General features: G+C 41.4%; 1 protein-coding gene across 11 annotated transcripts in view; it reads right to left on the bottom strand.

Moving 5' to 3' along the window:
* The window catches only part of adgrb2 (adhesion G protein-coupled receptor B2), a 187,920-nt gene that overhangs the window by 134,556 nt on the left and 39,869 nt on the right, over positions 1-13,495 (bottom strand). For all 11 annotated transcript variants that reach the window (XM_035529185.1, XM_035529184.1, XM_035529189.1 and 8 more), the window contains exon 2: positions 11,535-12,372. In XM_035529185.1, the coding sequence (XP_035385078.1) occupies positions 11,535-12,357 (823 nt within the window). In that variant the 5' untranslated portion in view covers positions 12,358-12,372. The remainder of the gene's footprint in view (positions 1-11,534; positions 12,373-13,495) is intronic.

Below are 13,495 nucleotides of genomic sequence, written 5' to 3'. Positions count from 1 at the left end.
AAGGTCTATCTTTAATACAAATAATAATAATAATAATAATAATAATAATAATAATAATAATAATAATAATAATAATAAGCTTTATTAATACTTTGTAATTTAAATTCTTCTGTGTCTGTGTAAAGAACTTTCAATTGTCACTGTATGAAAAGTGCTTTACAAATAAACTTGCCTTGCTATTTTTTTTTAAATAAATATATTTATGTATAATTCACTTAACTAAGTACCTAAAAAATATGATAGCACTTTAAATTATCTGTGTTCATTTCAATCATAATAGAAATACCCCATTAGGTGGCCCTTAGATTAAAGGAAAAAGATCGAACTCAAGTTCAGTGGAAGTTTATTCAGCAACAACCGTCATAATTCACATACAGTACAGACTTACTGCTGAGAGAGGAAGCAACATTTCATACAGCAACAACTAGTTTATGCACAGAATGTACATTTAAAACAAAACATTTCTAATCTTTAATCAGTAAATAAAGTCATATCCAAAGCAACTTACAATTATGACAATTGAGGGCTAATGGTCTTGCTCAAGGGCCCAGTAGTGGCAATGTGGCAGTAGTGGGTCTTAAACTGGCAACCTTCTGACTACTAGTCGATCAACCCAGTGGTCGATTGCTTATCAGTGAATATAGTTAATGACACATGGAAAGTACCAGAGTAAATCAGCTGTACAGGTATGAACCTACAAATGAACAAACTGATGCAAATAATTCTGAACTTCAGGCACCACATAAGTCTTGTCCATGGTTTCTGGTGGATTTTAGATGTTTATGTCATCAATTAGGATGAAAACTAAACTACAGCCTTAGACACAAATAGCTATTTGACAGTGAAACTTAGGTCTGTGTAGAATCTGTTACTCCAAGATAAACAAGAGAGCATTAATCCATGTGTACAAACAATACAGTTGATGTGTTAGATTGACAGCACCTTAGAAGAACCATCCCAAAAGCATACAGTAAATTATACTGTATACTTGGCTCAAATTCTGAATGTATGGGTGTGGCATTGAGATTTGGATTGTTCAGAGTAAAGCTCATCTGATAGGGGATCTCAAGCCTTGCCCTAAATGTATATAAAACTAATTTGTATGCTGATGGATAAAATGGGGGGGGGGGGGATCTTTAAGGGATATTTGTTTATTTGGCTCTTTTTTTAAACCTGCTCTCCATATGTTGTGGGCTTAGGCAGGCTATGCCCCAGGTGGAAGAATGACACCTCTTCATGACCCAGATAATTGGCTGTTTACCACCTCAATTGTGTCTCTTGAGAGAGACACATACATAGAGTCAGAGAGAGAAAGAAAGAGAGAGAGGGAGACTTATATAGGGGATCAAGCCTGATAAAGAGGCAATGCAACCAAAAGCAACACTGAATTCATTGTGACCTACTACAGATGAGGAGGCAGGGGGATGACTGTCTTTGACAATTGCAACCACATACACAATAGCTGATACTGTTGCAATCACAAGAAGGCATGGAGAAAAGTTATGAGGAACTTTGGTTTGCATAAGCACAGGTGCACCCAACTGCACTTTTTACGAAGTGGATGGATGAAATGAAAGAGAAATAGGGTATGGTGATTAATTAGCATCATCTCAGCCAGTCATTTTATTATGAAACATGAGATTCATAATCTGAATAGTCTGAATACAAGTTTACACCTCATCTTCTCCAATTAAGGGTTCTGTGAGTTCTGTGAACTCACCGCATAGCCTTGTTAAATAGGCCATAGGATGGCAGTTCTAGAATCATACCATCTACAGACATATTGTATCATAAATGTGATTATCAAGATTATTGTGATTATTTTTCTGTATTTTTGCTTTAGCCTGATGGACAGGCTACGTTAGATTAGATGTCAACTTTAGGCATTGGCTTTGGAAATTCCATTGAATTTAGGGTTCTTAGCATATGATGAGATGTTTATCTAGCTTCCAACCTCCAGCACTGCCAACTTTGTATATAGTGTACTCTGAGTGGAATTAGCACAACACCACTGCCAAGGTCACAAAGATTATGTGTTGCTGCATTATGTTTGACAGTCATGTAACAGCCCATGAAAATAGGGCATAGAAAGTCAACCAAAGTGGCATGTTAACTTGTTAGCCTGACCAATAAGAAACAAGTGAGTTGTCAATCATTATTTAATTCATTAATTCATTAATTGCATTCAGCTCAAAAAGGCCAGTGAGCTACATGTGATTTGAATGTATTCTTATAAATGCTATATCTCCTAATATGCTATGACATTAGTTTGCTAGCTAATAATCTTATTTTGGGACCAACTGAAATAATCTTATTTTCACAATTCTACTAACCAGTGAACCCAGCATAATAAACCCATAGACCACTCTGCACTAGAATACCAAAATAGACCTGGCTAAGAAGAGACCACTGTATATGTAAAAAGGTTAATGAGGAAGGAAACAGAGTTAAAGGTAGAAAAGACATAGTGACAGGTCAGCAATATATAAATAAATAAATTTATTTATTAATACATACATACATGCATACATACATACATACATACATACATACATAACATTACCTCCCTGCTCTCTTGGAGAGGTAATATCCTCTGGCTTTTCCTACAGTTTATGTTAATGTCTTGCCTTCCCTTCTTGAGATACTTTTGGACCCACACCTCACAATGTCTGGTAAACATCTCATCATGGATGGTGAAGTTCTTAAACTCCTGGTGAAGATCAGTTGAACATCAGGTGAAGTTCTTGAATTCTTGTAATTCAGCTGGAAGGTAGCTAGCAACTAAGGTCATGGGATGTAATTCCCAGGGAGTAGTCATACTGATATATAGATAAGTTGCTCTGGGAAAGAGTGTTGGATAAAGATGTTAAATGTAAAGCTGGATTCTTCAAGGTTTATACTTGTCCTAGTTACATTCCCATGCCATAAGCCTGTGGTCTCTTTTGAGAGCTCTCTGTTCACTACATCCAAAAATGCACAAAACCTTGGTATTGTTTACAACCTGTCGTTTTCTGCTCATAATTCAAACCAGACGAGCATGTAGGTTCCTTTATTGAACAGCAGAAGTCTTAAGTCCTTACTCTCCAAGGAGACCACTCAGCTGCTTGACACTGAGCTTCTGCAGCTCACTTGGGGATAGTGCTCCTGTGCATGCCCCTGCAAACAGTCCAGAATTCATGTGCATGATTTATACTTAATCTCCCCAAGTTCTCCCACATCTTTCCACTGCTGCATCTCCATCACTAGCTTCCTGTGGCTGCCCATATCAGCTTTAATACTTCATTGTTTATCTACGAAGCCAAAAGTGCATGAGCCCCTACTTGAAAGCACTGGTGACATTTTGCAGCCAGTCTCACCCCTTTCGAACAAACAATGCAACTTGGTTTGTCTCCTTACTTGTAAAGTTTCTTCTCAGCTTTTCTCTGGGGCCAAGTATGCTGAATGTACTTTAACTGGTCTGTGTGATCGGTCTTTGATGGGGTTTCATTCTAGGTGTCCCTAGACTCTATTTGTCCCTAGACTCTAGTCTATTTGTACTAGCTTAAGGAAAAGTTACCAAAGAGGATAAATAACATATTTCTGTATTTGGTATGGACCCAAATGTCTGTCAAATGCTATAAATGTTAATGAATAAGTAAATGTAAATAAATAAATTGGCAAGAGAAAGTAAAACATGTGCACAGACCAGAGTAATTCAGAAAGAATCAAAGAGTGTAAAGAATGCCAAATAACAGTTGCAATTAATTGAGGCCCCGAATCAGTAGGGGAGAGCAGTTCTCTAACCATTTCTGCATGCCATATCCGGCAGGCCAGAGAGCTTGGGGGGCCTCTACCAGGGCCTGGTGTAGCACAGGCTTTAATTATCAGCACTGGCACTCTATGGGTACGTGAGCCAGCATACACACAGGACCCCTTCATGGTCCCTCGAGCTGACCCGATTTTGAACATTAATGAGGCCTGCAACTTTCTCATCCTGCCATAGTAATTGCCATCTATGGGGATGCTGGAACAGTGGAAGCAGGTGCTGCAGCTGCAGTACCCTTGTTGAGCATGCATGGAGTCAGCATGCTATCCATAGAGTCCCAGTCCAAAAGAGGTACCACCTGGGCTCTCTGCTGCATCTCTAATTACCACAGGTCCATGGTATTTGCAAACCTGCAATGTCTCATGATCTGTATATAAAATCATGCTTAATGTGCTTGTTTCTCTACTACCTTTGAATAGGGTGGCAAATTACTCCAGTAAAATAAATTAATCAGTTAACCCTGAAAGATCATTTGGGAGTTGCCAAAACAATGTGCAAATATCACTATACGAAGGAAAGTTTAGGAAACGGGCATTAGTGTGTCAGTGTATACAGTCTTTATAGCATTGTTCATCATTATTATAAAGAGATTTATGTTAACAGTGCTAAGAGTGGATGCTGGGAAAATGCAGATTATCTACAAAGTCCACGCATAACTACAGTTAATCATGATAAAAGAGGATATTAGAGTGATTGGATTGATACAGTCCAGTGTTCTTTTGCGATATGTAGTGATATTGAAGCTACAGAGATACACAAAATGAGATCATTAAAATCTCTAGTTGATATCTGTAGATGTTTTCAGAGGATGATAATACAGCACACAAGCCTAGAATTACACTGAACTGTGGTAACCCAAACAAGCTGTTAGCAGCAGACCTCAAACAAATTTTGACTATCTAGGGCACTGTTGTAGCATATGAAAATGCTCATATTTTGTAGTGTCCAAAACCTAAAACAAGGCTGTTTCAAATACTTTATTAGCAATTTAATAGAGTTGAATGTCAGAGTTGGTTTAGGGTTTAGAGTATTTTCTTGCCAGGTTGAATTATTTCTTTTCTGCCCACAGTGAAAAAATGAAGAACAGCAACAACTTATTATAACCTTAGGAAATTTTTATTTTAAGGAGATTACTAGCAGGTGTGTTGTAGAGCCCCTGCCATTCTGTCATTCAGCGATGGCTTTGCACATAGCTTTTATTTTTGTTTCTATTGTGCTACATTTGGCTTGTTTTCCTTTATGTCATGCCTCCCTGAGGTGGTTGTGTTGCCTTATTCGCCACATCACCTCGGGGGCTGTTATGGACTTACATTATGGCTTATTTAAGCCTTGTCTTTGTTCTTATGATCTTGTCAGTCACTGTATTTTAGGTTGGCTTTTTTTGAAGTAGTTAATACACTTTTTTTTCAGTGTTGTTTTCATTAATTTCATTAAATGCTTCAGTGGAGACTTGCATTTGCTTGCTTTCTTTTTCCTCCATGTTCTTTGCCCATGACAGCAGATTAGCACCCAAATGTATTATATAGCCATTGACAGACACAGTGTTTTTTTCTCTGTAGACAAATCTTGGGCCAGGGAGTTTTTCTAATTGGATGGTAGCCTTAGCATCTTTGGCAGTGCAGAGATTCAGGAATTCTTCTTCCAGGGGACACCTTCCAAGTCATGCTTTTGATATGCAACTCTGAACAAAGAAAAACTCTAAGTACAGGACTACAAAACAATGAAAACTCTGTTCAGATGTGTACAGTACTTCTCCAGTGTAGTGCTCTTCTCTAAAGCAAGATGATTCATCATACATGTCAAAGGTGCAGAATTTCGGTTTTATCTCTGTGTCTTTGCATATGTTGGATTTTATTATATTTTAATAAAGTCCTCAAAGGGAATAGCAAAGAACACGTGGACATGATTCACATTCAAGTACAATGGGTGTGTGTTCTTGTCTGTGCATGTGCGTGTGTGTGTGCGTGTGTGTGTGTGTGTGTGTGTGTGTGTGTGTGTGTGTGTATGTGTGTATTTCTATGTTCAGTGTATGTGAAGGCAACAACCTGGGGGCACAACTCACAGAGATCTCCAACAGGGTAGGATGATTTCAATGATTTACAGCAGTCCTCTGTTGGACCTTTTTCACCAGCCCAACCTCTGTCATTCTCCTGAAGTAGACTAAGCACTGCGCCACGTTTAATGACAACCTCTTCTGATCGATGCCTCACTCACAGCCAGACACAAAGGACAAAGACTGGCTATTTAAACAGACAGGTTAGGCACCCAGGGAGGACGGTTCTACAGGACTTGGTTTGAAGATTTGGACAGCTCTCACTCTCTGTGCTGTGTGCAGACACTGATAGGTATTCCCTCAGTAGCTGGAGGCGTGACTGCCTATAGCAGACCTTGGGCTGGAGCTAACAGTAGGAACAGCACCACAGAAAGATGTACTGCTCATTTCACTTCATGTGGCTCTAAAGCTTTGTGCTTAGGACTGGCAGCATCAAGAAGCTATAGATTCAGTGGATGGAGCATATGTGGTAAAAAATCAAATCAAAATTTTGTGTGGTTCCACCATATCTGATGATGGTATGAATTACCAGCCTGTGGAGCTCCAAAATCCTGAGAGACAGAAGGCTTGCTACGTCTACATCCACAACATTGAGCTGGCCCTAAACCTCCTTGGTTCAGTGATTGGCTGATGCCAGCTTCCGTTTGAGTTAGCAGCCAGGCATTACCCTGCCCGTGCTGGCACAATGCTGACTGACTGACAGCATGCCCCGCATGTCATGTGGGCGGGATGCAGGAAGCACTTGCAAATAAAACAAATGAGGACCCATCGCCACACTGATGCTCTGCCAAAGCTTGACAGAGGACAGGCGTTTGAATGGCAGAATGCTTCACGCCTTTGAGTCACGGGCCACACCACGAATGTGAGCTTTATTAAGCTACTGCTCAACCACAAACAAAGCCAGAAAGGCATGGAGATGGGAGGAGGATGGAGGTATGAGGGAGAGAAGGTGAAGAGAGGAGATGGAGGATAAAAAAAAGTGGGCTACACCTTGTACAGAAATTCCTTGTAAAGTCTCTTGATGCTTTTAGAAGGGTGAGTCATGCAATTAAAAGCTCCCTCACACATCACCATTCTTGAAAGTCATCAGAGAGAAAGAGTAGACAAATGTAAAAATGAAGGATGAGATATTGAGTTGAACTTGTTCCCTGTGACAGATCAAGTGCAATCTTTGGTCTTTTCCCCTCCTAGGACTAGCTGCAGTCCCAGTGGCATCTGAAAACCTGCTTTATCTACACATACATGCCATTGGTTTCAAGCTGTTTCATATGGATGTGATGCATTTGTCAATGCGCAACTATTACAGGCTTTTGCAATGAGGTTGCAATCACAGTCCTGTGTCTTTGCAACTCAGCAATGCCAGCTGGGAAAAAGCAACATAATAGCAAACTATTACTGCAGGAGACTTCAGAGCAGACGTTTCAAAAAGGTGAGCTTAACTGAGCAAAGCCTTCAGTGTCTGATCTGCAAATTAGAACAATAAGCTGCAACATAAGCCATGGTCAGTGTAGGTCACATGTGCAGGGGGAGAGCTGTGTAAAGAGATGAACACTCTACAAAAGGGAGATGTTTGTTCACCTATACTAGTCAGTGACACATACAAATGAGGCAGTAATTAAGGAAAATGGTGAATTGGTCCAAACTGTTACATTACTGATCCATACAGACAAGTGTTAATGCACGGCAGTGTATACTTTAAAGTATAACATGGGTTCTTACATTAGAGCCTTTTAAAGGGCTACCAGGAGGAGCTAATAGCACAGTGCAAGTGCACGAATCACGTGCTCCATTGATCTTCAGCAGCCATGAAACCAAATGGCATATGGCATACCTCAAAAAATGGAAAAAGGAGAAGAGAGAAAGAGGTAGCCAAGCTTGCTTGAAAAATAAAAAAACCCTCATTGCCATACAGATCATCGCCAGACAGCAGCAGTGACCCTCATCTTAACCTTTGGGCTTTGATGGAGCTGGGCAGCATGGTGTGGAGAGAAGGCAGGGGAGAGAGGGGCCAGGCCTGGCCAGGTCAGGTCAGGGTGACACTGGACTTGCTTCACAGTGCTGCCCCTCCTTCCCTGCAATGTGCCCACATTTCTTAGAGCATAAGTGAGAGGGATACTTCATCCATCACTCTGACATCGTCTTGCTCATAACACACTGACAACAATGCAATTACAGTCACTAGATCTGCACTGGATAAAAATTACATGTGCACAAGAGTGCATGCCCTCATGCTTCCATGCACACTCACACAAAATGCTTCAGTGCACATTCTTAATGTGCTCTAATAGGCCCTTCTGCCAGCCAATAAGAGAAAAAGCTGAAGGCCCACACAATTCACAACTCTGAATATGCCTGATTTCAAAAGACTTCCAGTTTTATTTTGCACTGCAACATTTCAACCTTTGAGGTCTTCATCAGGCAGCTCCCCATATCATCAGATGCCTTGTGAATTAGACCAAAGATTACATTTTGTTTGTGAATTTATACTGTACCTTAATTTATTTTTGTATTCAACTAAAGGGCTGAAACCATAGGTCATTCTTGGCCCAAGTATGTGCACACTCATACCCACACAGACACAGACACAGACACACACACAGACACACACACACACACACACACACACACACACACACACACACACACACACACACACACACACAAAAAAAAAAAAAAAAAAACACAGAGAGAAGAGCATATTTATTATTCTGAGAAGCCTGTGCTTTACTGATTGCAGAAGTACAGTCCAAACTGAGAGAAAGACAGAAGGTGTGTAACTTTGAAAGTGCACTTAGAAGTACATCAAACCAGTCAGTATGTAAGAGTGCACACTCTCTTTTTGTGCATGTAATTGCACAGCACTGCCTCTACTACAGGCTCTTTCCAATTGATCTGCAGTCAAGATGTCAGCTATTTTGAAGTAATACGAGTGGGCAAATTAATTAAGGGTCTGTGGAGAAAATAAGCTCTATATGGATGAAGCTAAGCCTTACCACTGACATTAGAGCCTTTAAAGACAAAAAGGAAATTGATTGCAAAAATGATAACATGTACACTCTATATTCTTTATACAGTTGACAAATCGGCTTTCGTTGAATGTCCAGAATATTTCCTGTAAGCCAATAAGCTAAACAAAATGGCTCTAGTTTTACTGTAAGGCATTTTTGACCACTGTGAGTTTCCAGCAAGATAAATTTTCATTTTTAAATGTCATTTTATCTCTAAATGTCATGAATATTTTCATAACAGTTGAGGAGAAATTGAGAAAAAAATACATGTACAAGCAAATGCACACATAAAAACATAAAGACAACCTTGAGGTCAGATCCCTTTGATGGGAGCTTCAAAGCTATAGTTGGACATGACATTCAAATTCAGATCTAGCAGTTGTGTAAAGTGCTTATAGAAGATATCTACATATAATCAGAGTGTACTCCCACCTTGCTGTCTAATGCAGAAGAGACTAACCATTTTTATACACAAACCACTTCATGTCTTGCCTCTGTACATCATGGATTCCAAAGAAAAAGCTACTGGTCAGAAATCTGAGTTGAACATTAGTATTCACATGTAAACCATTGATATCAGAAAGTCTACATTTCAGCTAAGGAATTACTTTTTGTTGACTTATAGGCTGTCCCTTCACAAATAAGATAAAGAGATGAAAGAATTCTGGTAATGGTCAGTCCAGTCTTAGAATCTTATCCAAGTGTTCACAGAGAATGGGACACTTTAGAGAAGAACTCTGAACAACATCAGAGAGAGACTGATATCACGAGTCACACACAAGCTCAGAGTAAAGCAATATGAAGAGCTTATTGCTTTTGCCTGTTGCTTTTGATGGTTAAGTGCCAACATCAACATACCTGACAGTTTCACCAATTAGCCTCAAGCATCGACTCTAGGAAGAAATCAAAGCATTGGTATTGCATGCCTCAGCTACCTTTGGAAGTGGCGCTCACTCAATCAGAAGACACTCCCCAGCCCTACTCCGAGTCTGAAAGATCAGACTGTGTTTTGTGAATTTCATCTCCTTTTGTCAGCACATTCTCAGGGGAACAGACATGAAGTCAGAGGTCTAGTAGATTGTCTTCACATGGGCCTCTGAGAGTGACAACCTGTGTCTTGATCAGGAGACAATTTTTCAAACAAGGAGTGCCCTAAAAATATATGGGCCTGAAAGATATTATAGCTAAAGAATAGGGGAATGGTCTACAGAGTTTTCATTTTTTATGGATACAGGGTTACAGGTACAAGCAGTTCTATAGTTTACAGGTCATAGCAAGCTGGTACACTGTACAGCCATAACCAGGAGTGTAAAAACCCACTCTAGCTACAAAACTGCCTTTGTTCCTGAAAAATACTAAAGCATTGGCTTGAGTTTGAGTGTTCTGTATTCTGTTGCCATATATGCTGCAGAGATTTAGATTTTGAAATGAAGTGAGCAAGCTAGTTGCCTTTATCAGCTATTCCAGTGTGGCCTAATTAGGAAAGAAGTATTCTAATGTATACCCAAAAAATACTCTGAAAACTGTCCACAATAATTCTAGACTGCTCAAAACTCATAAACCTTTAAAGATAGCTCAAGTTAGAAAATGTCAGCATTGGGTTTTTGGCTGTGTATTTCAAGTGTATTCTTTGTGAAGAGTGGAGTCATAGGCAAAGTCAAATGTATTTATATAGCACTTTTACAACAGCTGCTGTCACAAAGCAGTGTTTAGAGATGTCCGGGTCCATGTCCCCAGTGAGCAACCCAAAGGCAACAGTGCCAAGGAAAAACTCCATAAGAACATGAAGAAGAAAACTCAACAAGGGAGCCCGTCTTCCTCTGGTCAACACCAGACACCACAAAAGGAACAAAATAAGCAATAAAAAACAAAATAAGAAATAAGAACAGAGGCTGAACTGGCCTTTTTTTGTCCCCTGACATTAACATTGGCACCACCCACCTAGACAGCATGTCCAATCTGTGACTGGAGCTGAGTTGCACACTCTAGCCAAGCCATGTATTCAAATTGCAATATACACCCACACCGTGTGTGTATGTGTGCAAATTTGATTAAAAAAAAAACCTTATCGATGTTGTCCATCCTGTGCATCACCTGGCTGTCGGCATGGTGACAGAAGTAGATTAGACACACTGAAGCGGCTCAAGGTGTGGAGAGGGGATGCTGACCCGATTAAGGGCAGTATTTGAATATCTGATTTAAATATCTAATTCTCTTTAGGGCACATCAGTCAACATGATCCAAACTCTCAGCAGGCTTCTTCTTGAATGTCAGATGGACCTCACCTCTCCTCCTGTGGAAAGCCTAGACCTGGCTCCATGCCCAGAGCTGAGCTCAACCTTCGCAATGTTAATTTAAAAAAAAGATCCACAATGAAACATAGACAGCATTCATATTTCAGAGTTAGTGCTGGCTTGAGCAATCAGAAGTTCTATTTTTCTCTCTGTGTTCACATGAGGCTTGAACTCTGATTAACACGGGTTGGTGTCAAGCTGTGACTCAACTGCTTGTAATCCAAAGACTGCAGTAACAGAATGCAGCCAAAACAAAACGCCTCTCTTGATCTCCCACACCAAACCTCAGGAAGCTGTCAAAACCAATGTGCTGATGGAAACATATGGTAAAACTGAAACAAGCAGGTCAGCTATGCTTGATAAACCTGGCTTACCTTGTCGCACCTCCCTGGGTGCTATGGCGATGGCATTCTTGGAATGCAGCTGGGTGACACAGCAGTCATCAGGCGGGGGCAGCAGCACACTGGCACTAGGGTCTAAGGAACGGTTGTGGGGTGTGGTGGGCAGTAGCGGCACCGGAGGCCCCGAGTTGGCACAAACACAGCCTGTCTGACTGATGCTGCATCCGGCCCGTGTCCGGCCCAAGCTGGGTCCCTGACTGGAGCGCAGGCACTCCTCGAACCAACGGCACAGTACACCACACGTGAACTGGCTGGAGTTCTCATTGTTGATCAGTAGCACTTCCACAAGTCTGAAGTCCAGCATCTCAGCAGACACGTGTGCCTTCTCTTCCGCTGATTGCCCATCACCCTCAGAGCCCTGGCCAGGCTGGGTGGCCAGACACAGCTGTACAAAGTTCTTGTCAAACTGCAGGAAGGTGTGAGGCCCAGGGACCAGGCACAACTGCACTGCCTCTGCGTCAGAGGCAGAGGGGGGCTCTGGTGGGCCGCAAGTCTGATTGGCAAGGTAGTGGTCCAGGGGCAGGACCAACGGTGAGAGTGCCAGACACACCCCGGCGTGGCGGTTGAAACGGAAATAGAGGGAGTACTTGGTGGGGTCAGGGTTCTCTATTGTCCACGAGCACCCCGAGGCCAGGGAAAGGGGGCTGGGGAAAAGGTCCCTGAGTGAGAAGGAGCCGTACAGGACCCCCGCCACCAGGGAGGAGCAGGGGGCAGCCTGGCCCGGCGGCTCCACCCCCCAGGCCAGTGCGAGAAGGGACGACAGCACAGACAGACAAAGCTGACCAGCAGTGTTCATCCTATGTCATTTGTCCTGTGGAGAAAAAAGGAAAAATGGGGTGAGTATGGCACAACAATTAGGCTAATAGAACAGATTAATCATTTTTCAAAAGCAATTTTGACACTGCTAACATTAAAATATCTTGTTTTCTGTGAAAAGAAAGGAGCACAGTGTCAAAAACATAGACAGGCTGGAAAGTTAGGAATGTATAATACTATGTTAATATCTTTATGAGATTTACATCACTAATCCTCCTTAATCTGCCAGGAGGGGAAACAGAGGAACTGCATTGTGTAATAATAATTAATTAAGTAATCAGCTTCATAAACGTACAAAGTGTATGCAAAGACACCCATACAAGAAGAACAAGAAAGGAGCAAAACAGAAGGGAGACATGCTACAAATCTGGCCACTTTTGTGCTTTGCTGGTTGAAATGAAGCAGTTTTTTTTTTCCGTAAATCAGTGTCTCTCCATCTCCGGCTGCCAGACGGTGTTCCTCTCCATTCATGTCTCCCAGCTGCACTCCCTAACTCTGCTCCTATGGCCCTCCTCTTCACTCAGCCCTGACGAGCACTTGTGCTCTCTCTCTTCCTCTCTCTGTCTTAATTATATGTGGCCACTAAGCTGCATTAGCAAGCCGTGAACCACAGCGTCAGCTCCAACACACCTCCTTCCGTTTCTCTCCATCTCTCTGTCAGTTCATGCAATTTTTCATCCTCCCTGGGTTTCTATATGTCCATATTGAGATCGATAGATAGATGTGTGTGACTTCAATTTTTTCTTCTATCATCCAGCTTGTTTGTCATTCTAACTTTTCTTTCTTTATTTCTCTATCTCAATCATTCTCATGTTGTGAATGCTCTCTCTCTTTCTCTCTCTCTCTCTCTTTCTCTCTCTCTCTCTCTCTCTTCACTTCCTGCTCTCTTCCCATTCTCTCCCACTGCCCAGTAAATCAGCCTATAGCTGTGATGCTTTCTGCACAGATGTTTTAGACCTGTGGGGCTTGACAGCAGCCATGCATATGAATGACAATGCATATGCACATACAAACACACACACACACACACACACACACACACACACACACACACACAAAAAATTATTACTATGGGATATTGACTTGTGTATGACTATATTATGCAATGCCTACACTTA

The sequence above is a fragment of the Electrophorus electricus genome, chromosome 8 (assembly GCF_013358815.1).
Source record: "Electrophorus electricus isolate fEleEle1 chromosome 8, fEleEle1.pri, whole genome shotgun sequence".
NCBI classification, from domain to species: Eukaryota; Metazoa; Chordata; class Actinopteri; order Gymnotiformes; family Gymnotidae; genus Electrophorus; species Electrophorus electricus.
This window is presented reverse-complemented; position numbering and strand designations above follow the sequence as displayed.